General features: G+C 43.4%; 1 protein-coding gene across 1 annotated transcript in view; it reads left to right on the forward strand.

Moving 5' to 3' along the window:
• Window positions 1–25,236, forward strand: part of LOC142406289 (neural-cadherin-like) — a 60,067-nt gene that overhangs the window by 13,562 nt on the left and 21,269 nt on the right. The window contains exons 2-16 of the mRNA XM_075494990.1: window positions 4,168–4,362; window positions 4,827–5,052; window positions 6,372–6,576; window positions 7,003–7,114; window positions 10,836–11,085; window positions 12,017–12,159; window positions 12,514–12,686; window positions 13,027–13,195; window positions 14,427–14,597; window positions 17,925–18,097; window positions 18,223–18,390; window positions 18,976–19,225; window positions 21,920–22,047; window positions 23,251–23,437; window positions 23,597–23,740. Coding sequence (XP_075351105.1) covers window positions 4,168–4,362; window positions 4,827–5,052; window positions 6,372–6,576; window positions 7,003–7,114; window positions 10,836–11,085; window positions 12,017–12,159; window positions 12,514–12,686; window positions 13,027–13,195; window positions 14,427–14,597; window positions 17,925–18,097; window positions 18,223–18,390; window positions 18,976–19,225; window positions 21,920–22,047; window positions 23,251–23,437; window positions 23,597–23,740 — 2,694 coding nt within the window. The remainder of the gene's footprint in view (window positions 1–4,167; window positions 4,363–4,826; window positions 5,053–6,371; window positions 6,577–7,002; window positions 7,115–10,835; window positions 11,086–12,016; window positions 12,160–12,513; window positions 12,687–13,026; window positions 13,196–14,426; window positions 14,598–17,924; window positions 18,098–18,222; window positions 18,391–18,975; window positions 19,226–21,919; window positions 22,048–23,250; window positions 23,438–23,596; window positions 23,741–25,236) is intronic.

The following is a 25,236-nucleotide window of genomic DNA, read 5'->3' on the forward strand; positions in this document are numbered from 1 at the left end:
GTACCACGGCCCTGCAGCTTTGGCCTCATCCTGTGTTTTTCCTTTCATGTGGCTGTTTCTAGAGTGGCGTTCACTCCTTCCCTCACTTCTTACCTTTAAGCGAACAGCAAAGACAAACATAAGGTCCAAAGAATGTTTATGTGAGAAATTCCCTCAGGCTGCTGGGGAACGAGTGACACGTGAACATGTAAGCTTCAGAAATCAATGAGATGCAAAAGCTGAAGGGCAGGGGGATTAAAGCGTGATGGAAAGGATTTAACAGTCTTGCTGGTACCGTGCCCCTGCCTAGAGGCAGGCTTTGCTATAACAAAGTGATGGCTGGCAGATATTTGTCTAGTCAGGTCTTAAAGATCTCCTTGATGGATGATCTCTCACCTCTCCAGCCACTATCAAGTGCTCCATTATCCTTATAATTCAAAAATTGCTGGGAGATTCCCCTTCCCCTCCCCGCCTCCCAACATCTAATGCAAATCTTTTCCTTGGGAATGAGAGTTTGTTACTTTTTGTTTCGTGGGGCAGGGAACAGCTGGCTGATTTCATACATCAGTCCTTCGGCATCTTATAGCACTGTTAGCGTGTCCCTTGCAGTCTCCTGAAAATCTCCAGGTCTTTCCACCTGTCTTGACAGGCCATGGTTTCTGGTTGTGTTCTTTGCTCTTCTCTGGACGCTCACCAGCTGGTCCACATCTTTCTTGAAATCCAGTCCCCAGAACTTTAGTCCGCTGGAACAGGTTACCCAGGGAGGTTGTGGAGTCTCCCTCCTTGGAGATATTCAAAAGCCATGTGGACACGGTCCTGAGCAACCAGCTCTAGGTAGGCCTGCTCGAGCAGGGCGGTTGGACCAGATGACCTCCAGAGGTCCCTGCCAGCCTCAGCTGTTCTGTGATTCTGTGATCTGAGGCTTCACTGGTGTCACAATTCTACCATGGTTCAGTGAGGTCTGAATATGAGCCAGCAGTGTGCCCAGGTGGCCAAGAAGGCCAATGGCATCCTGGCTTGCATCAGAAATAGCATGGCCAGCAGGACTAGGGAAGTGATCGTGCCCCTGTACTCGGCACTGGTGAGGCCGCACCTCGAATCCTGTGTTCAGTTTTGGGCCCCCCACTACAAGAGAGACATTGAGGTGCTGGAGCGTGTGCAGAGAAGGGCAACGAAGCTGGTGAAGGGTCTGGAGCAGAAGTCTTCTGAGGAGCGGCTGAGGGAACTGGGGTTGTTTAGCCTGGAGAAAAGGAGGCTGAGGGGAGACCTTCTTGCTCTCTACAACTGCCTGAAAGGAGGTTGTAGCGAGGTGGGGGTTGGTCTCTTCCCCCAAGTAACAAGCCATAGGACAAGAGGAAATGGCCTCAAGTTGCGCCAGGGGAGGTTTAGACTGGATACTAGGAAAAATTTCTTCACGAAAAGGGTTGTCAAGCATTGGAACAGGCTGCCCAGGGCAGTGGTGAAGTCACCGTCCCTGGAGGTATTTAAAAGACGTGTAGATGTGGTGCTCAGGGACATGGTGTAGTTGTGGACTTGGCAGTGCTAGGTTAATGGTTGGACTTCATGATCTTAAAGGTCTTTTCCAACCTAAACGATTCTATGATTCTACGAGTCTATTTAAATAAACATTTCAGAGAGGGGGGAGGTGAAGTTTTCGTAAAAGTCCAGAAAATTATCATTAATGTGAACAACACGAATATTTCCCTGACATGATGTCCTGAAGTCCGTGAAATGTATTCCCTTGTCTGTCTTTTTTAAAGCATAAAGCTCTGGTTTAGGGCTGACCTTTTGACATGGTGGTGGTTTTTACAATTCTTACAGCAGGATTAGGTCTTCGTTATTGATTGATATTTAACACTTGGATCACCTACATGGGACAATATTAAGGAATAAACTGTATAATTATAATTGTTTGAAATCATTCTCTAGGTTTCACTGAATGGGAAAAATGCTCAACTAGATATTCATCTCCGCAGAAATTAGAACTGCCTGCATTAGACCAACGAATGAACAAGAATATTTTTTAATGCTGCATGCCTACAAGTTTTCATTCTGTTACTTGGTCCTAGCAAAATGACACTGTCTGTAGCTGGGTTAACGAAGATGTGTGTTTCTCAGCCCTCCCTCTTGGCTATGGATAAAATACTGACTGCTACAGCTGCTCTTGTGAGCTGCTAGCTCGTGCTGAGGGTTGTGCCTTGTGTTACACCAAGCAATACAGAGAAAAAAATTCTCAGAGGAGTGTGTTTAAAAAATGTTCCCATGTATGCAATGTTGGTATATTAGAAAACCAGAAACCTTGTAATCTAAGAATTTCCTCTAGTTAAAGAAACCATGTCTTAAATTATTTTAAATACTTTAAAAAACCCACAAAACTTCAATGAAGTCTTTTCCCTCCTGGGAAGGATTACCTCTGGTAAATTTGTCCAGCACATATTTTTACTGTGGGGTAAGGCTGCTCGTAAATACAAGTCTTGCATGTCAGCAGATGTCTCTAACTGTGGGTAGTCTTTTATTTAGTATTGGATCCCTGAGGTCTACAGTTAAAATTTGTTCTAGGAATTTCTAGCTTACTTCTTGAATTTGGTGCTGGTTTTGTCCATGTGCTGCTGTCCTCTTCCATGCTATGTGAACTGTGGCCTTCCTGAAGGCAGAGATCAAGGGTTTCCTACGTACACCTGGGTGGGTGTTTCTTTTGATAGTGGTGTAGCCCTTAACAGACGTGCAGCCTCAGTGCCGTTTGTTCAAGTACGCAATCATATTTTATCAGGCAGACAACGTGCGTTTCTCATACGTACTTTTCTACTTCCCCCCCTTTCTACATTTAGTTTCTTCTTTTTTTTATTTGAACTTATTTTATGTATTCAATAATATATTCATTTTGATTTGAAGTCAAATCTCAAGGCCACCTCTGGAACACAAATGTGCTTAGGAAAACTTCTTCAAGAAGCTCATGTGTACCTTTAGCATCTGTTAGCAAGTTGCTGTGAGTTCAAAATGTTTGAATTTAGGTCTCCCAAGAGGTAAAAATACTGTGATTAAATCTCTATGGGTTCTTTGCAGTAGAAGGTTCTTTCTCTTTCTTCTCTATGGACAGCCCTTCTGCACGTCAGGGGTTCACCCCTTTTCTTGGGCTGACACTAGCGGTGGCACAGCCACCTCAGGAGCAGATCTGGGGTGATCCCAGGAGATGTCCCACTGACAGTCAACCCTGCTACCTGAACGCCCTCCGACCGTGCAACTGCTCAGAGATCAGAGGGGATCTAGGCCAGACATTCAGTGGTGTGGGTCCTTCTAGGCTGCTCCCAAGTCTGACAGTCCAAGGTTGGGCAGATGCAATCATCTGCGCCTGTTGTTTTAGGTATCAGAGTTCACTTCCTAGCCACAAAACGATACAGGCGCAGGCAATGTACGTTCCATTTTTCTCCAGGGATTCAGGTAGAGGTGTTTGCTCCCAACCCCAGATCCTCCATGCCCAGTAGAGAGCAGTTTGTGCTGTGCTTCCCCTGCCAGTACACAGGGCTTGCTCCCTCCCTGCAGCTGCTGGCTACCTGCCCCTTCGCTTGCCTCTCCCTGCAGAAGCAAAGCCCAAGGCTTTGCCTTGGGGAGGTTCCATTTCAAAGCTGGTGTTGCACTCACCTAAGATGCAACCAGATGGGATGCTGGGGGCAGAAGGGGAAGGCACGTCTGCCTTTCCTTGAATATCCAGTGGTTTGAGAAAACTAAATGAATTAGTGTTGGAGCAGGAAGAATTTTAGGGAGTTTTGATTGCTTACCACTTCCACTGATTTTTAAGAGAAATATTTTAATAAGCCCTAAACCTGGTTTGGTAAAACTGGCAACATTTATGCTGAATTTGTTGAAAATAAAAAGGCCACATTTCCCCCAAGTCTGGGTAAGTACGCACTTAAAACTGTGCCATGGCAAGTGGTGTAACTGACATAGTATTTAATATGCATATCTAACTGATTAAAAGCTATTATTGAAAGTATTTTTAATTAGTTGCTAACTGCACTTAAGGCACATTGGGCTGCCAAAGTCCGTATCTGTACTGAATTTTTTGTGCATGCGATAGGATGAACATGATGGGCAATTCAGTTTGTTTACAGATACTAATGGATAAGATCTGAAACATTCCTGACTGAAGTTTGTGAACAAGCTGTCTAGAAATCCATGCATCTTTTGCAGATAACGACTGGTACCTCTGCCACGTGACACTCCTTGCCCCAGAAGAGGAACTTCTGTCCTGGGGCATGTACCCCTACCCCTACCTGGCACGTGTCGATCCAGACGCCCGAAAAGGCACTCTCATCTACCAGCTCGTTGCGTATTACAGTAACAATGAAAACACCAGTGCTGGAATAACTTACACGCTCATTGCAGGTAGGTCTATTCTGAAAAAAAAAGGGTAAAATTCTGTTAAGTTGCAGATTTTTTGTAACAATTTCCCATTTTATCATTTCATTGATAGATTTTTCCCTTGGGAAATCCTTAAAGATACAGCAGGTACAGCAAGTAGAAGCTGGAAGTGCTTTAAGTACAACAGTTAGGAGGATGGGAATCTTTCTTGCTGCCACTTTCTTTGCTTTACTTCTATTTTGAAATCGGTTACAGCCTTACCGTTAGCCTAAGGCTCCATTTCTCGCCTGTTCTCATCTCCTTTACACTGCACCAGCCAACAGAGCATGGTGTGATTGAAAGATAAGGTGCACAACTGGAGAGGAGAAAAGAAGTGCATGCAAGGACATAGGCAGATGATTTGAGGATAGCTTACCTTAAAATAGTGAAGATGCAAATGTTCTTGCTGTGGGGCATTTTTCAGACCAGCTTTGTGCATATATTGATAGGTGGTGAAGAACGATTCCGAGTAGATAAGGATACTGGCATTATCATGACGACTGGCTTGCCTTTGACGTGGAACAAGGAGTACATGGTTACTGTGGAAGCCACCGATGAGTACGGCAACAAAAGCCCCTATGCCTCCATTTCCATCCTGGTGGGCTCCCGACCTCCGCAGTTCACTAACATGTCCTACAGTGTGTTTGTCCCTGAAAATACTCCAGCAGGAGAAAAGTGAGTTGTACTTTGTTAGGTGAGCTCTCTCCCTGCAGCCTGAGAGGAACTTCACAGAGCACAATAAAGTGAACTTTTTGTGTTGTTGCTTCTCAGGGCTATGCGTATGTGTTTGCCTATTACACTTTAAAAATAGCGTTGTGTTTTCTAAGAGAAATGATGCCTTTTCTGGTGTTTGAGAGTCTCCAGTGTAGCACATGGTGTAGTCTGGGATGCTGGAATTCTGCTGAAATTATTATTTTAATGCCTTTGGGGTCTTCTTGCATTGCATTGTGAATTAAAACAGCCAAACTCCTGGCTATGTATCTCCTGGAGCACTTCAGATATAAATGAGTGCTTGAAAAATATTGTCTTTTAATTAACCAGAATTTGAGTTGTTTGTATCCCATTTGACTTGTATTTAAATTTTTAGAAAGGCAAGTCATTGCCAGACTCTTGAGATAACAACGCCTGTGTGAAGCACAGACAGATACAGCTAAGTCTCCAAGGGGCTGCCGTTGAGTAGCTAAGCCAAGCCACAGTGGGGAGATGCTGCCGAGCTGGCTCTGGTTTTATTGTCACTGTTCAGCAGCTTCAGAGCAGCACAGGCTTTTAAGGCAGCAAGTAGCAGGTGGAGCAGTGCCATAGGGCCTTTAAGTAGTAGGAAACTTCAAAATAAGCTGATGAAGTAGGAAAAACTAGTGGAGATGTGCCACTTACTCCTTAAAAGAGACTAAATGAGGAGGAGGAGGGAAATTTGTGTCCTTCTCTGGAGCTTTCACCAAGATGGGCTTAAAGTATATTGTCACGCTCGCCGGAGACTGCTGAGAGAGATGGAGCTTCAAAGCATAAGTCACGGCAGGGAGGCAGACATTCATTTCATGTCCTGCCAAGGCGGACAGCAGGGTCTGGAAAGGCCCTGTGCTTCGTGGGTTTCCCATCCATCTCTGAACCAGTTCCTTTTCTGAATATGCAGCTTCAAAGAAAGTCAAAAGTATAGTAGCTCAGTTATCTCTGTAACTGAAGCTAAACCAGTAACTGCTGTCAAGTATTTGGAAGGGTACAAAAGGGAAGAAAAAGATGTTTTCATGTTAGTAGGGGGTTGAAATGGGTTGTTATCCCAGCCCTTCTACGTCAGGGGATCAGTGTGGTGAGAGAAGGGAGGGTAGGTGGGCTCCCTGTAGCACGGGGATTTCCAGTCTGAATACAAAGCTGAGCCCAGCATTGACAGAGTGAACACTTCACCTTTCGTCATCCTCATCTTCCTCTTCTAGGTGCTCAGGAGACAGCTTTTGTTGTCGTTGTTTTGAAGCAAAGGGTTATTCTCTCATTCTTTACAGAGTAGCAGTTGTTGAGGCTGTTTCTTTCCAGAGCCAGCCTCTTTCGTACACTCTGCTGACGAACCCCAGCGGGCTCTTCAGGGTGAGGCAGGAGAGCGGGGAGCTCAGCCTGACCCACCCTGTGGACTACGAGAGTGAGCACCACCTCTATCACCTCTTACTGAAAGCCACGGAAGTTGAGAGCACTCTTAGCAGCGTGACTGAGGTACGTGGATCACTTCGCTTCCTACCCACTGTCTCTGCAATCTTCGTTACCTTGTTAGCGGGACCAGTTACAGACAGGGATAGCCCAGTTACAGACAGGGATAGCCTAGAAAACTCATGAAGGTGCTTGGGAGGGAGGAGGCCTTATGGTGCAGGCAGAAGGCTGGGCTCTGATCTGGGCTCAGATCTAGGCTCTGTGAAATACCTCTTGTTATTTCTCTTTGGCTTTGCCTCCCTTCTGCTTGGAAGTGGAGGAAGGAATACTCCTATGTGTTACAGGAGTGGTGTGAGAAAAACTTTAGTATCAGGGACATAAGGATGGGACAGCAGCAAAAGCAATGACTGCCCAGGCAGTGTCCAGAATGAGGTGCCCATTTTCCTAAGTGTAGAAACTAAAATCTCCTCTCAGCCTGTCTTTTTGTCTCAGGTCATGGTCCATATCACCGACGAAAATGACTGTTCTCCCGAGTTCCAGCACTCCATTTACAGCAGAGACAACATTCCCGAAACCATTCCTGTTGGCACGTCTCTACTGCAAGGTGAGGACCATCCTGGTACCTTTTGTTTCAGCCTTGCCACGAGCCTGCTAATTTGTGTTACATGTTCATGTTCATACCGTGAGGAAGCGCTGTCTCTTCCACAGCAAGCACTGCCTTTATAAGGTGTGGATGATAGCCTTCCTGGAGAGCTGTAGGTGGCTTTAGGTATCCTGGAAATAGAGTTGTGTCTTCAGGTGAGGGTCACTGTGCTGTGTCACACAACCGTGCCCAAGGAGGGATCCTGTGGTACCCCAAGAGCAGTTAAGGCAGGCAGTGACTTAGTGGATTGCCATAGCTCGTTTCCTTTAAATCTTGTGGCTGTCTTTTAACTCAGCTTGGTCATCGTTTTGTGTCCTGGAAGCAGCTGCAACTAGTTTTTCTCTTCTTAATGTGTTAAGAAAAAAAAAAGAGTTTTTTAAATGGGCTGCTAGTTTTATCAAATAAGTATTAATGCCGTATAACTGACTTCCAAAGTGTTAAAGGAGAAACCTTTGGAAAGCCTGTGAACTTTTATATTTACGGTTGTGGCTTACCAGTCATCATTCCAAGTTTGTTGTGTTTAGCATGGCCACATATCACTTGCACATAAACCCTGAGCGCACAGACAACATTTTTAGAGACTAGGATAGTATCCTGTTGAAAGATTAGAGCTGTTGGAAATCATTTCAAGCCCCGAGTTCCAACCAAAACTTCAAGGTCACTCTTGAAATACTGTGGTTGCACAAATAAGGAGTGAACATGGATGATGCTGCACCTCTTGTCTCAGTCTTCGGAGTCCAACAGACAAGGAACAAAAGTCCATTCTCCAACCTGTTTTACTGGTGTCAGTTAAATGCCTTCAAAGATGTCTCGAGATCTGATGTAGTCTGTCGTGATGTGATACACGCCACAGATTCTGCCTAAAACTGGGAGAACACTTACAGTCTCACTGTCAGTATTCAAACTGAAAGTAGGGGCAGATATGGGGGTAGTAACAGGAACACAGGCTGAGACCTCAGGGGGTTTATGAACCGTGTGAGAAGTGGGTAAGTGCCAAGGCAAGACCTAGCAAAAATTTACATGTCTAAGATGTGTCTTTTGAAGGCAACAATGTGAATTTCCTGAATTTGAAACTGAACACATGCAGGTTGCAGTGATGATAAGAAGCTTAGCTTCCCTTGCATAGCCACATGCTGATAAGAGGGCTGCAGGGACTGCTTTCTCTAAACACTTACCAAGAGAGTTCAGAGCTTGCTGTAGCTCATTTTTTGGTTTAATGGCTCTTGGGAAGAATTAAGTTGATCAGAATGATCAATGCCTAAAATTCCTAAGCATGTGATTTTCCTTAAAGAGATGTATGCTCTTCTCTCCAGGAGACTTGTAAAGCTGATCAAAAGTCACGCAGTTTTGGGGAAAAGACGTATGGCCCATGTCCAAAGCAAGCACAACGGCAGAATGGCAAAGTTGTGCAATTGCATGCCGTTTGGTTGTCTTGCCATACGGGGTACATTTCAAGAGAAAGAGCCTTCTTAGAAAAGAAAATGCAATGTGGAAGCATAGAGACAGTCAGTGAAAACAGGTGGGTGGACGCTCACTTGGTGTTGAAGGGCTGAGCAGCGTTGGTAGTGGCTGCAAGGAAGCCGTATGTGCAGTCTGTACCCTGTGCTGGATCAGTGCTGTGCCACTAACTCTGACTGCCAAAGCAAGTATCATCTCAGGGGAAAGAAAAAAAAAGCAGCTCTTACCCTGGCTATAGTTCCCTGAAGGGTGGGATGTTGCAACCTCAGAACGTACCACAAACAAAAATAAATGCAAACTCAAGACAGCCTTTGCCGTTCTGTGGCTGACTGCGTTGCTGTCGATGGCAGTGAAAAAGATGTTGTGATATATGCCATTTGTTAAAACTGTGGATGATGTAAATGTAGGTTTTAGTCGTCAACCATTTTCATTTTAACACACTCAAAGTCTGGCTTGTATCATGTTTGTAGTGCTGATGCTACACTAGCTGAGCCAGTCTGTCTACTTAGTCATTATGGGCAGATTTATGCTCACTGCGTGTGCTTTAAGATGTCTGGATGCAAACAAGCTATGATCTGAAACACATGGAGGGATGCTCTCAGCAGGGGTTAGCGTACCAGCTGCGTACTGTGCCAGCAGAGCAAGGCTTAGAGTTGTAGCTGGCAACTTTGTGCTAACATACTAGGCTTTGAGCTGGAGTTAGCTTGCACTAAGCTAGCTTAGAGCATGGGTAGAGCTAGCACTGACCTATTTGTGGTGGCTATATGATCCTTGAAATACCTTTGCAATGCAGATCAGTTTGCAGGATGGGATGAAATGGAAGGGGAATATAATTCCCAGTTGCTATTGGGAAGTAAGGCATGTCTTTGTCAAATACAAGTAAGTGTCATGTTCCCTATTTGCCAGAAACATCTGGGGGAAAAAAGTGTGATTGTTAAGCACATAAAATGTATTTTTGTGAATGGTTACAATATCTTGGTAATGACTCTGGAGATTAAATCAGAACTTTTCAAGTCAAATATGTTTTCACTTTCTGCATATCTTTCAAAAACAATATTTGACCACTAATTTAAGTTTTAAGTCACTTTAATTTCAATCTTTCTTGAGTTTTTAATATATTTAGGTTGTCAGTACAGCAAGAGAGTGATTAACTCTGAAGCCCTTGCTTTTGTAGTGTGTAACACACCCAAACATTTATTCACACTAGGATTTTGAGAGATGTTAAACAAAATGTTACAACCACCCTAAATGTCCTTTTAAACCGAGATGAGTAACTTTCCACAGGCAGAGGTAGTTGAGTTTTTTGCAACTAAGGAGCACAGCATTTCAGTGCACTTTTTGAAATCTTTCTCTTCCCCTTTGAGGAGAATTAACCCCTTTGAGTTAATATGCTGATAGTGATGGGTCCTTGTTTTTTCATCTCATTTTTGGATGATGCTGTAGCTGTCTGCCAGGGTGTCCATGCACTGCCATCACTGTTCCACTTCCAAAAGGTTGTGTGCTACCTCAATGGCTGCGCCTGTATCCTCCTAGTAGAACAAGGAGTTTGTTTAATACCAGCGTGGGTATGAGAGCAAGCCTCATTGTTTGGCTAGAAAAATGGCAGGGTAATTAAAGAGCTGAGCTCCTGCTCTTAAAAATCACTCTTGATACTATGTTGTGAGCTCTAGCTCTTTGTTCTGCTGATCTGCTGCTTGTGAGCAGATGGGACACCCAAGGTACTGAATAAACACTTGCTGGGGAGGAATGTTTAATCACTTTTTGTACCTTGAAGCACCAGGTAATTAAAAAGTACTTTAGCTGTAACGTAGCTGGGAGCTAATTAAATTTGAACGGCTTCCCTGGAGAGAGTGAGGACAAGGTTTATGACTGATAATGTTCTACCAACATGCATATTGATTGTGCGGTAATTACCAGTGTTGACTGCTATTTGTACAGAGCATGTTGCATAGTATTGGGATCACCGCGCTCTTGCAAGCCCGCCTTGCTGTGATCACTCAGGCTGGGTTGGAAGAAGGGAAGAGTTGTTTTGCTTTTTTTACTCCCAGCCTCCTGCTGAGTTCCCAGACTCTTACCACAAAAATAAGGCTTTTATGGATAAAACAGATTTAGGTGACGTCTGTTCTCAAAAAAAAAAAAGGTATCTGAAGTTGACTTGGTAGGAAATAGCATAACCAAACCTCTTCTGCAGCATGACCGTTCTGTTAAATGTGTTCTCTAATAGTGCTTGCAACAGACTGTGACTCTGGCTCCAACTCTGAGATCACTTACTTCATCCAGAGCACTGATTTTTCCATCACGCGTCACGGGGTCATCAATTCTAACCAGAGGCTGAACTTTGAGCGAGCAAACCATATGTATGAGTTTGTGGTGATAGCTGTCGATAAAGGACATCCCCCTCGGACAGGGACGGCATCTGTGCGGATTCGAATGGCCAACGTGAATGATGAGGCTCCTGTCTTCTCCCAGCCCGTGTAAGCCACCTTGAACACCTGCCTTGGTTTTCACAGATGCTGTTCACATGTGTAACCTTAATAACACTTGGCTAAATGGTAGCTGCTTGTTTTGTGCAACTATAAGTACCAGTGAAATCGAGGGGTAATTTGTCTGAAGAAAGGCTTTAGAAGTTGGCCTTTCATTTCCAGATCGTATCAAAAAAATACACCAGTTGTGATACCAGCATATTGACTTTATATTTATAGAGAGAGTACAGAATTAATAAAAGACCTAACTCTACAGGGAATGACTTTGACTGTGTTGACTTCTACGTCTTAAAGTGATTGTCCATGTATAAATACATGACAGATAAAGATGGTAGTTAACAAACATTAAAACTTAATTTTATCATCAGCAGATTGTATTATAAGCTCATTTCATGAGGCCCTGCTTGTTTAAAATGCCTTCTTTCCTTTCCTGAATGAATATGATTTCTACTTTTTGCGCCAATTTAAAGTATGGACATGTTTTAAATACAAAACGTACATACATTTATTTACAAAATGAAATACTGTTTTACATTCATCTCTGTAGTATCTGATGCTTTCCATTAGCATATAGGGACATAAGAAACACTGCATGACAGATACTAGTCCTTTTTCTCATCTCTAGGAGACAAGCGATCCTGGTTTGCAGTGCAATGTAGTATGGTGCATATTGATATCTTCCAAAATATCCTTGGAAATTATGTATACCAAAAATGCAGGACTGCAATCCTAAAATACATACCCTATGCCAAACAAAGATGATCAAAGTCTGGTCTTAAACTGATTAAATATTCCATGATTGCATGCCCAAAGCTTTAAAAAATTACATTCATAATGAGTTTAAAATCCTTGGCTGATGGTTAACATGGTGATGGTTATTCTGATACTGAATGTGCTGCCATTGCTCCCTTATGTGCATCAGGTACAGAACCTTCCTTTCGGAAGATGCTGGTCCCAGCACCCTAGTGGCTACTGTTCGGGCAGAGGACCCTGATGGAGATGGGCTGCTATATCTAATTACAGGAGGCAATGAGGAGGGCAACTTTGAACTGGATAGTCAGAAAGGTAAGGAAAGAGGTTTTAGAACACAGTTATTTACTGTCTAATCTATATTGACTCTGCTTCACCTGTGTGTCAAAAATCATAAGAAAGAACCATATTTATATAATCTGCAGATGGGGATGCTTTTTATCAATGAGAATTAGCTCTTTAATATGATGGCCTTTCTCCAAATATCAACCAAAACTTGGGATCCTTGTCCAAGGACTGTGCAGTCTAAGATGACTGATTCCTATGCTTTGCAACCAAAATACAAACTGAACCAACAATACAATGGCAGAGAATTGTGATGCTCACTTGATTTTTTTTTTGTTTGTTTACACAGTAAAATAAAATGACACTTTATGCTTCCAAATTTAGGTATCATTAAGCTCCGCAGAAACCCACCGCCCAACCTGAAAGGGCCACAATACACGCTCAACATCACTGCGATAGATGACAATGCCTCCGGGGGACCCACCCCTCTCAGCAGTTTTGCTGAGGTTATCGTAGGAGTTAACGACATTAATAACAACAAGCCTGTCTTCAGAGAGGTAAGATGTCTTTCTGCAGGTATTCTTTTCCCATCCGTAATTGGGGTTATAGACTCCTCTTGGCTATTGGTGATTGCCGGCGGGCTGAAGGAACTGTGTTTGCAGAGCAGAGTGAATCTGTAAGTGAACACGCAGCCAGCTTTCCTCATAATTAAAGTGTAAAGTCTTCATTCTCCTCTTCTCCTTCCTCTCCCTTAGAGCTTGATTTCTTTGTGAGTATAAGTAATAGAATGATTTTCTTCTGAGTTCTCAGATGTGCTGGAAAAAATATTGACACTGTGCAGCAAATTCATGTGGCTCTGTGTAATATATAGGGTTGGATGTTTGGGTGTATTTTTAGTGCACTTACTACAGTGACAGCACCTGGGTTCTGGAGAATCAGCCTCCAGGCACGTATGTGCTACAGGTAGAAGCCTACGATGCAGACCTCGGCGTCAACGGAGAGGTGAAGTATGGGCTCATGCACCGAGATGGAGCTTCCTTAGGCTTCAGCATTGACCCAGACACAGGTCAGTAGCTTTCAGGTTACTGAGATGAAATGAAAATGCTGTTGTATTGTAATGAGAATGCCACTGTATGAGTGGATCCGCGTGGGCTCATGCTTTAACGGTGTAACTGCAGGGTTAGCTGTAACAGCTTATAGAATAAACACGGGAAAAAGTTCAGAGTGTATGGATAGCTGTGCACATAGATTAAATTAAGATTATAGTGATTTAAATGACAAATTAAGTAGGGAAACAAACCCCAGTTCAAAAAGAAGATAAAAAGCCATTCTGTGTCAGTTAACTTCCTACTGGATCGAGTGTCGCTATAAAAATGCAGAGCAGAAAGTGTGACTCTAACAGCTTGAGTTTGTTCTTCCCCTCAATGTGGCCACGGTTTATTTCTCATGTCGTGCACAAATAGGAGGTCCAGCGCAGTGCGTGTAGAGTCAAAACCCTCGTACCAGAACAGGGCAGTGACAGACAGTCTTGACGCATTTCACATGAAGAAGTTATAAAAGTTGTTGATGTTTCTGTAGTCAAAACAGTAAAATGGGATATTTGCATGTCGAGGACTGTGCAGGAGACTGGAAGGGCCTACAGCAGAGCAGCAGAATCCTGGTCCCTAGCATAGCAGAGACATAGGTCTGGAAGTGGCCTCAAGCAGGGCAGTTTAAAGTCTCCCAACCAGAAGAAAAGAGCAGAGACAGGGAGAGGCTTGGTTAGTAGAGAGGAAAAACTGAAGATTTGGAGAAAATTGTTCAATTTATTAGCTGAGCTATGTGATTCTACCCAATTTTAATCTGTTCAACGAGGCAGTCTCCAGCTCCTGTAGTAGACATGACTTTGGTCACACTGTGGTGTGCCTCTTCCCCAAAGTAATAATGAGCTGTCTTTGAAATATTCAGTTACTTGGACTGTCAGTGGCATAAACCTAAGAGAGGCCTCTCGATGAGGAGGAGAAGGTCCTTCTGTGCTCCATGAGGAGTGAGAAAACAAGGTACTCGGACCGAAGCTCCTTGTCAGGGCAGCAGGAGGGAAAGCTGTTGACTGCTGGCAGCGCGTGACGTGAGGAGAGACAGGGGAATTGGAGTTGGTCTTGCCCAAGACACGTGTTGCAGGGTTGGTGTGGATTAAGCTTGATGGTTGTGCTGCGTGTGGTCAGAGCTTCCTCTTGTGCAGGAGATGCGCAGGTCCCTTTCTGCAAATTCAGTCCCCAGGCTGTGACACGCAGAACAGGAGGTGTCTGTGTTCCCAGGAGTCATCACAACCACGCAGAGTTTTGACCGGGAGAAGCAGAGGGAGTATACGCTGTCTGTTACTGCTACCGACCAGGCACAGGAACCGCTGATCGGCGTGTGTCAGATCACCGTCCTTATTGCTGACGTCAATGACAACGATCCCAAGTTTGAGAATAGTCGCTATCAGTGTGAGTGTTTCTTAACTGCTTGTCCCAGTACTGCAACATGAACCTGGTTAGTAGTTCCTTGTAACCGTGGTCAGTTTTTTAGGTGACCAGTCTTCCTTTGCTGCCCGCTAAGCCAGTTACCGCTTAATCCATCGTCAGTGGAAATGCAGAATTGATCAGTCCTCTTTATTCATTGCAATACTCTTAAAACATTGACAGTCTTCACTCCCACAGATGAGGCAGATCTGATCCCTGCCCTTTGCAGCTTTTCCTTGCCCAGTTTTTCTGCACACTGAATTTTTATTCGATGTCCCAAAAGAAAACATGACATCCTAGCTAGGAATTCATCAACCCTGACTAGAAGAGCAATTGTCATCTGTGTCTCTTTAACACAGCACCTCTGTTCGAATAGGCTGGAGTGGTATTTATCTCTTGTCAAACAGCCTGAAATCCTTGGCTTCTAGCCTGTGTTTGGCTGGGAGCCCCGATGCCTCCTGTAACTGTGCTGCTGAGCTAGCTTTTCCCGTTTGCCCTGGTGCCATTCCCTTTTTCATCCCCACATGACATGCTTTTCATCAGTCTTTCATTTAATTTTACTTGATGCTTCTCCAGTAGAATCCTGTACTTCAGTACTCTTGGACCCTCTACATTTGATGTCACCCACAAGTGACGAGTGTACTCCATAGTTGCTGGACTAGAACAGGCCCTTCCTTGCGTAATTGCCTCAAAATGGCAAAAGATGGTTGATGATGCATGTGACAACAATTCCATTTTGGAGATGTTTTGCCAGTTCTATGGAAATGTCATGTAGGGCAAAGCAGTGACCAATGCCTTATTAAAATGAAGATGGCTCACAAGTAAGTCATCTTCAGCATCACAGAGGCCACCATTTCAGCGGGATTCAAAAAGAGGTTGGATGCTTGCATGGCAGGCTTTTAACAAGGAGGAGGAGTGACCTGCTAGGAAATGTTCTAAATATACATCCATAACTTCAGAATTATGCACAAGGACAGAAAGAAAATTGTGTTGCACCTTTTAGAGTATCTTATAGCAACTAACTCCAGGTTCCCAACTGGTTAAAATGTGCAGATTGGGAATAGCCATTTCTGCATTCCTACCAGTGGTTTCTGCAAACCTGTCCAAAGCAGCGCTGAGAAATCAGGTGGGAGTGATCTCACTGGAGAGAAATATTTTCAGACAAAGCAGAGAAGTCCTTGAGGTAAAGGTAGTGTTTGTGCAAAGATGAACATTTCTACTCTACCTTCAAACATGTCCTTCAGGTGAAACTGCCCATGATTTTTTTCAAAAGCCGCGAAGTTGAGAGGTTGCATTTAGTAATTATGGTGACTTGGGCACTTCTGAGGAACGGGCAGATATTTTTCTTTTTTCATGAACACAGGGTACCAGCAAAGGTCCTGAAGCAAAGGCAGCCCTTTGGGATGGGGAAACTGCAGATAATGAGGTCATTTTATGCATAGCACTTTTCCAGCATCTATACATAACTAATCAATGTTTGTACGTCACAGAATTAAAAATAGCTTCTTCTCTAACAAGATCAAATGCCATTAGTCATGGGTTTCTATTCTTCCTGGAAACTGCTGGTTCTTTATTCCTCTGCACTAGGATGTTGGTCAAATCCCTGATTTAAGCCATGCATCTTATCATCTGCCTGCAAAACAGACATTAAAGAAATGCTTAACTCCATGCAGTAGGGATGGTACAGTAAGTGTTAGAGTTATGCCAGCAGCAAGCAGAAGTACATGAAATGAGAGAGTACAGCCCTTCCAAGTAATTTTGTATTTTTTCTTACAATGTGATTTAACAGGATTTGACCATAAAAGCATAAATTTAAACACAAAAAAGGACATTTTACAGTGTTTCTTAGCAATAAATTTCATTTTCATGAATCTATTTTAGTAGCTCTAGAGCTACTAGAGCTTTAGAAATCTCTTCTGAGCGTAGCTTTGGCTGTTACTGACATAACAGGGACATGAATTCTAGGCCAATTAAATGTCCTGGGGGATGAGGGAAGCTAATTAAAGCTCAAATTGTTGTTTGTGGAGCAAGTGGTTGTGGCGGTTTAGGGTTTTACTGCCCCACTGCCACAGACTGTAGATATTAAGGGAGAAAACCAAAACAGAAAACATGACCACTCCAGTTTATACATAGTATGCAATTCTGATTGTCCCACCTCAAAAATGTGAGAGGAGACATGTACAAGGGAGATCAAAGATATGAAACGGTTTCTGAACAAGAAGTGATTAAATAGACTCACTGGGTTGTGTAAACCTAACTGCGACAGCCTTCCCAGTGCCAGGGCCATTTCAATACACTGAGCTGATGGAGTCTTAGTGCATGGATATGGCTCAAAAACACAATCAAGCAAGCACCCATGGCTACTTGGAGGAGGAACTGGGACTGGACGGCTGAGGACGGAGGGAAGAGCAGGACCAAAGTCAGATCAGAGCAATCTAAAGACTGGGGTGTGGAAGAAAGGCAGCCGGCAGGGATGCGATAGCTTTATATAAAATTGTGCCTCACAGAGGGGAGGGGAGTAGGAAATGACTGCTCATGATTTCTCATCATTTTATTGGTGTCCCTGCCAGGAATCAGGCTTTAGGAAGACAAAATGAATTACTTTTCCGTGCAACGGGTACTTCAGCTGTGTGACTCTGCCAGCAGATTTTTAGATGATGGTTATAAAAGCGGGTTCAAAGAAGAATTGGTCTGTCTAGGACTATGGGCACAAAGACACAACCTCTGTCTCAAGTGGATTGCTGGGAACAGGGAGTGAGACCTAAGGAAAGGGACACGTATAAAATGATCATTGCCATTGCCCTGCGCAGCTTCTCCGAAACACTGGGGTGTGGGGGGCACGTTCACTATGACCTGAGTCTTCATGCTTTGCGATAACCTACTGCCTCCCGCTGGCAATGCTGCTGCTGCCACTCGCATTCAGGATTAATTCAATTTGCACAGGATTCCTTTTGATGCCAACCTGCTTTTATCAGCAGCTGAGCCCAGCAGCCTGGGCTGTGATCTGAAGCAGTGGGCGTGCGGGCGGCCGCAGGGTTTGCCAGCGCTGCCGTGGAGAGGCACAAGTGCTGGCAGTAAACCTGCTTCACCAGCAGCTCGCTTAATAACCCAGCGTGTCAGGGGAAAGGGAAGGGGAAGCTAAAAGAGGACTATAGACACTCCATTAGCGTTGACACTTTATAACCTGCCTCATTACAGAAACATTTAATCTCCCATGAAGGGGACTATGAGGTTTTACAGGAGTATTTCTATTACACACAGCCTGGTAAACCAGAGCAAGAACCTGCTGACAACACCTTTGTCTTTTCAAAGACTTCCTCAGCGAAGACACTCCAGTGGGGATGAGTTTCCTCCGTGTTGCAGCTCATGACAGTGACCAAGGCGTGAATGCTGCTGTCACATACTCGATGTTAGAGCATCAACTGGAATACTTCCAGATCAACCCCAGCACGGGTTGGGTATACGTAAACCGCCTGCTATCCCAGGTAATGCGACTCTGCTTGGAAGAAAGCAACCTCCAACCCCTCAAATCCATTGTAGAGGGTTAATTGCAATCTCTTGATTTGTACAAAATGGTTTGCAAATGTCATTGATTTCCTTCGTTTCATAGGCGACGCACATTAGTCGCTATATTGTAGCGACGGATGGAGGGAACAGAAGCAGCACTGTGGAGCTGATGGTAACAGTCACTAATGCACTCAGCCAGCCGCCCCGGTGGGAGCAGAGCAGATACTGGGTAACCATCCCCGAAAACACCATTCGTGACACCAAGATAGTGGTACGTTAAAAGTGCAATTACTTCCCTCCATCTTCTTTTCATTTCAACTTCTTCCTCTGTTGTGCTCTGTCTCCATGTCAAAAGTACGTGGATGCCCACCCTGCAACCCTACTGCGTTGTGCTGTCTGTACGACTTATTCTTTAAGGATAGTCTCTTTCATAAATTGCCAGATAATTCCTGCCTTCCTCCTCCTGCATGTAATATCCAAGCACTTGCAAACAATTTAGATTTTGTCTGTAGCTTGCCATTGTAAAATGTCCCACTCAATGGAGAAACAGTCTCTTTTTGGATTGCTTTTGTATTGGAAGGAGGAGAGAGGAGGGATTTCCTTTAGCCAGTGATGCAGTTCTTGCTTGGCATATATACAGGCAGGTAAATTTACTGCTGATTAAAGACCTGCATGAAACCTAAATGTTGTAAAATGAAACTCAGCTCTGTAAGCTGTTCCTCTTTTGTCTAAGTCATATGGGTATGTATGTTCTTGGAGAACATACATGCATGTATGTTCTTGCCATCCAACTGAACATGTAACACTTGTAACCCTGTGCTTCATGAACATATGTGGTGGCTCTTTTCTTCTTCAGACCATCAAAGCCACATCCCCTCTTGGTGATCCCAGGGTTACGTATAATCTGGAGGAGGGTCAAGTTCCAGAGACTAACATGCCAGTTCGTTTCTATCTGAAGCCAAACAGAGCTGATGGATCCGCTTCTCTTCTAGTCGCTGAACCACTTGACTTTGAGACAACTAAGTTTTTCACCCTGACAGTCCGGGCACAAAATGTAGCAATGACCCCTTTAGCTTCCTTTACCACTGTTTGTGTGAATGTAACAGGTAAGCTTTGCTGCTGTTAGAACAGCTCAATATTCTTGTTATTTTTAGTGTAACACCATGAGTTACGGTAACACCTGTGAAATGCCAAGACACCTAAGAATGCTTTGTACGTTTCTATACTGTAAAAGGAAGTTGTGTGGTCATTAAAAAGGTCTGTCTGAGATAATTCCTAAGTGTAACTATAAAATGTGAAAATGTTATAATGCAAAAATGGGCTGTGTGAATGTTTACACAACACTAGTTCCTGCTTTTATAAGTGTAGTTGCAAAGATTTTCTTTTGATAGGAGGAAAAAAATCTAGTAAATGTCCCCAAGCTATTGAAAGGAGACAAGTATTACTAGAAATGTTCTGTGCTATAGAAAGAGAAAACAGCTCAGATAGATATTAGACAGAAACCCAATCTGTTTAGGGGTTGTTGTTACATTCGGAATTTTCTATTTAACATTGAGGTTAAAACTGTAGAAATGAAAATGCAAGGGTCCTGACAATGGGTACAGTTTTCAAAGATTTGATCTAACCCTCCTTATAGTGGGATCTTTTTGTAAGGCTCTACTATAGATCCACACAAAACTATAGATCTGATTTTAATCCCTGCTTTTTGAAGCATTAATGGAGTTTGACATGTAGTCATTTAGATGAAAATATGAATAAGTGAATAATATAAGAAATAAGAAAACACATTTGTCTTGCTCACCACCATGGAAATGAGACACCTAAGTGGCAATCTGAATGGGAATCCAACTTCCCTGCTTCACTTTATCGCAGCATTGTCCTGTCTTCCACAGTCCACCAATGCAAAAACCCTTCAGGTCTGTAGAGCAAGAGTGCTTCAAGTCAGGGTCTGAGCCTCATTGTAGATTATGGACCCTGTCCCAAAAGATTTTTCCTATAGTGCAGTTATTGGTATCAGAATTTGGCAGAAACTTCATTTTGCTCACAAGCAAAAATCCTTTTACAATAACTTAATATTTCACACAAAAAAGGTTTACATACACACGTGTATGCATTAGTGAGAGAAAAAAGCAAGTTAAATGCCTTTAAGAGAGAAATAACTACCAGAAATTTTCATATGCAGAATTGTCCTTTATTTATGCACAAGCACATAGAAAAGGAAGTCTTTTATAGCATCTTATTTTCCTTACCTTGCTCAGTGAATGTGATGAAACTTATCTCTAACAAGACATATTCTGTTCTATAAAATATGAAAAAAAAAGCCTGTTAGAAAAGAAGTTTTCACAGACGATTATGCATATAAGAGAGAAAGAAAATTAGGATTTATGGGAGCCCACACTGACAATTTAAAAAAAAGAAGTAATTTAAGAGATTGGTCTTGCAAATAGTTATGTGTCAGAATCAATGGAGTCATGTGGCAGTAGTAAAACTAAATGTGTGCTTAAGGGTTTGCAGAATGAGGTATTAAGACTTTTGTCTGCTCTTCATAAAGACAGATGGATCCGAGGAACTGTCATTGCAGCTCCTCTCTTTTGGCACTGTGCTACAACACAGGAAAATGACTTTCTTAAAATGTGGCTGTTAAACTGTGAAAGGTGCAAAAAGATGTAGGGGACTATGCAGCATTTCTGAGTTTAGTTGTCTTACAGACAAAGAGGAACACCGGACTGATTTGTCATGGGTTGAGCAGGAGGACGTGATTCCCGAGCAGTTTAAACGGATCTGGGTCAGTGCTGCCATAGTTCTCCTGCCTGTCCCTTGTGCTCACCTGGTCCTACACAGCAGTTTTAGGGAGAAAATGTGTCAGAAACTGGCCTTTCAAAACACTGGACATACTTTTTCCAGTTTAGGTCTCTGTAGGGGTCAAGCAAGGAAGACAAGCAAGACCAGCACTGATATAAGCTTAACGTGGCTTTGCCTTGTGCCTAATCTGACCTGACTGCAGATGGCCACTACCGGGGCAGCCCTTCCTTTCCTTCACCTGCACAATCCCACCATGTCCCTTGTGTTGGATCTGGCATCACACAGCTGCAGAGCATGTCAGATCACAGCTAGTCCTTTTTTCTCCAGAAGGCCAGTCTCTCTCAGAGCAACAACATGAGCACTGTCGACACGAGGCCATGTGATCCAGCTCATGGGAAGGGGGATCTCACGGCTTAGAGCAGGATGACAAGAGTGGGAAGATCAGCATGCTTCCTTTGGACGTTGGCCAGTAGTTAGATGAGGGGAGGCTATGTGCAACTGCATCCTAAATAATCATTAGGTCCTACAGCCTACCATAACTCTGGTTATACTGCCCTGCAAACCCAGGAAAGACTGTTTTACACACGTTCTTTGCCAACTCTATAGACTCTGTAATTTTAATTTCCATTGTATATTAATCAGCACTTAACGAAATGCTGAAATTAACTACTGCTGTAGATAACCAGCTCTTTACAGACTGTGGCTGAAAGGCCTCCTGGTCCTGGCGTTCATGGACTTACTATAAGAAGATCGCTGGTCAAATCATTAGCTAGTATTTTAGCTGAGATTAGGCCACTGTCTCCCAGAAACTGCTCAATGTCTATAAAATGCCTCCTGACAGCTGCCATGAAAATGGGAAGACCCAAAGCAGTATTGCTTCTTACTATGAACAATGTGAGTTCTTTCTCCAAGGAAAATTATGACTGTGGAAAAAAATACAGTAAAAAAAAAGACTTCAAACATTTTCTCACCGTGGTCCCCATCACCTCCTTTTGCAGATGTTAATGATAATGTTCCATTCTTCGTGTCTTCGAACTACGAGGTGTCTGTGCCAGAAGGAGCTGATGTTGGCAAATCTGTGGTTCAGGTGTTAGCTACGGACTTGGATTCTGGCCTACATGGAGAGGTTTGACCTTACATCCAATTCTTTTCCTCCCAATAGGCAAGTTCTAGTGTTGTAATTAGTGAGAGCGCACAGACAGCAGATGACAGGGTAATGAGCCACAAACACTTCTTACAGCACTTGTCAAGCATTTGTCTAGCATATGCCTGATGTGCTTAATACGGGATGCAGGCAGAGAAGATGCTGTTCACAGTCTTGGGATCCTGCATCATAGCAGCTCATCCTGACCCAGCAACCATGACAAAGTAGTGCTGTGTGATTCTCAGGGTTGCTCCCATGACAAGACAAGTGGAGGTGGCTGCAGAACATGTTTCCAAACTCTTGCCTCTTCAGCTCATTATTTAATGGACCATCAGTGATTATGATCAGTTAAACACGGCCATTTAAATATGGTCAATTAAATAACATTTAATTTCACCATCATTGGTCAAATGGTTGGTCAAACCAACATTTGACCATCATTGTCATAATGACCCAACCCTTAGAAACAGCAGTGTTATGAAGGAAACTGCTCATTTTCTGTGCATTTTCTGTGCATTTTCCGGAGCCTTTTCCAAAAATCCTACGAACTCTTCTGGGAGGGAACTCTGACTAGTAGAGATCTGCTGTTCTGTAACCGTCATTTTGCAACTTCTGAACAGCAGCCTTTGTGGTAGAACCGCCTGGCGGTGCTCTGGGCATGACTTGGGGGTGGGTGTGGAAATGTTTTTTTCAGAGAAGGAAGCCAAACCTTTGTTAAAGGGAAAAAAGTGGATAGCTTTCATCAGTGGAAGTTTTCGTTTGTTCAGTCCTGTTGAACGGGACCCAAACTCTCATTTAGTCCCATTTTTTTTGAGATCAGAAGCACAGTGGATTTCTAGAAGCTGGGGAGACAGCAGGGAAGATGTCGTTCCGTACATTCTCTGTCCTTCTGTTATTCATGATCTTTCTTAACTGCTCCTACTGGCCACTATTGGAGATTAGATACTGGGCTTGATGGGCCTTGATATCACTGGTACAGATGTTCTTCTGTGTGAGAATTCTGGTTTTTGTATATCAAAATGGGCAAAAGACTTAGAAAAATTATGTCCAGATGAACTGTTTTTCCTCGGAGTGTTGCTACTTTGCAGACAGACCCAGGAGGCTACTGGGAAGGGGGAGGTCACAGCACTTGGACATTCAAATGAAAGTGGAAAATGCAACGTCTCTTAACTATTTCCTTTTTAGGTTCACTACTTAATATTGAAAGATGCTAGTGAGGATTACCAGTTCTTCACCATTGAGCCCGAGACAGGAATTATTTCCACCCATGCATCTTTTGACAGAGAGAAAAGAGCCTCTTACTTGATTGAAGTTCAGTCTCAGGACTCTTCAGACTCTGCTAGACCTGGTGTTCATGGGCAGCCCAACACAGGTAAAGCTAATAATGAATTATATATTGGGTAAAAGATATCAGAGATTGGGTTCCTTAACTTTTCTAGACTTGGGGGGTATGTGAGCTGTCTGGAATACAACAAGGTATTCCACCTCTGCCATTTCTAGTCTGCATGTTCGTCTTGCATCTCCTTCTTAGACACAGCCTACGTAAGGATTTTTGTCAGTGATGTGAATGACAACGCTCCGGCATTTCCTCGGTCAGTGTATGAGGTCAGCATAGATGAGGACAGGGATGTTGGAAGTCCTGTTGTGACAGCAACAGCAGATGATGAAGATGAGGGTGAGTGGACCCTGCATGTCTTTCTAAGTCCTCTTAGTGTTACTATGTGTTTTGTGTAGGGGCAAACTTCCTTTATGGGCAAACAAATCTCTGCATTCAGGAGATGATAAAGCATTTCAAGCATTTGTAAAAGTGAGGAGAGAAGTTCTGGGCACACAGGAGCATTTTCTTTTATTAGGTGCTCAGGTTCACAGTGCAAAGGTTAAGCTAGCTGGCAATCCCTTGGGGGCAGAATGAAGTCACCTGGAGTCACAACCCTGCTGTAACTTCACAAGAGGTAACATAAAAACGCACACACTCCTGAGCATGTGCTTGCTTTGTGCTGTCCTGTGCTTTCCAGATCTCCCTGGGAGTCAGTTTTACTTATTACTATTGCAAGAAAACCAAACCTGTGTGCTTTTTGGTGAGTTAGTGGTTGAATATGCTTATGGAAGAATCTGACAAACAGTGGAAAATGTAGGATGACATGGCCAGAAATGAAGGCAGGGAGAAGGCAGGAATAAGGCAGGAAAAAAGGGAAAGCCAGACCTTCTTTTTGGGCTCACACTTACATCAGGTCCTGATGTGTGAAACTGCCCCTACAGCGTGGTGAGACCAAATGGGCTGAGCCAGTCCAACAGCATGCACCACCAGTCAGTTCCTGTCTTTGCTTCTGCTGCACTTTGCTGAGCTTTTTGCTCCTTTCATGAGGTTGTCCAGCTCAACTTGCTGGAGAAAAACAACCCCACAACCCCATTGAAAAAAAGAAGGCAAGCTGGTGTGTTGGTGACAGAGCCCAAAGGAGCACCAGAGGAACGTGTTGCTGGGAGCAGGTGGGAGTTGACCATTCCTTTCGGTGGCAGTGCTGTATGTAATGCCTGTGCCTCATAGTGCCCGTGATGGAGAAGTAAAGAGGCCATTTAAAACCGGCTGCTGCACTTGAGAGAATTTGCAAAAGCGAGTAGCAAGTGATGCTCAGATTCACGCTGCAAAGGCAGCCAAACTCTTCCATGCACTAATGTTGAGCACAACCTTTTCACTTTCTTGCCATCCATGTTGCTCTAGTCTTCTCATCCACAGTTGACTCACAACTCAAAATGCTGAATGTTCTTTCTACTCCTAGCAGTTCACCTATTTAATTTGGGAAATTATTTTCTATCCTGGAATGCGATGTCATGCGTTTTTTTCCTTTTCAAATAAGTAAACATGAAGCACCAAACAATTCTTGTTGTTGTTGTCGTTCTTAAACATTTTGCAGCAATCAAACAACTGCTGTTGTACAGGTGGAATGTTCTTCTGAGATGAATTCTTGCTCAAAATAGAGGACTTCTGTTATATTTTAGCACCATCCAGTGGTTAAAAAAAAAAAAAGTTAAGGTATATTGGCATTTGAAATGGAAGGCTTAGGAAACATTGAGCAAAAATAGCTTCTAGTATTTTAATAGTATGTTACTTTTTTATGGCAAATGAATGCACAATAAATTAGAAGTACACAATTTCTTCATTATCAATAAACA

The sequence above is a fragment of the Mycteria americana genome, chromosome 2, assembly GCF_035582795.1.
Source record: "Mycteria americana isolate JAX WOST 10 ecotype Jacksonville Zoo and Gardens chromosome 2, USCA_MyAme_1.0, whole genome shotgun sequence".
Lineage (NCBI taxonomy): Eukaryota > Metazoa > Chordata > Aves > Ciconiiformes > Ciconiidae > Mycteria > Mycteria americana.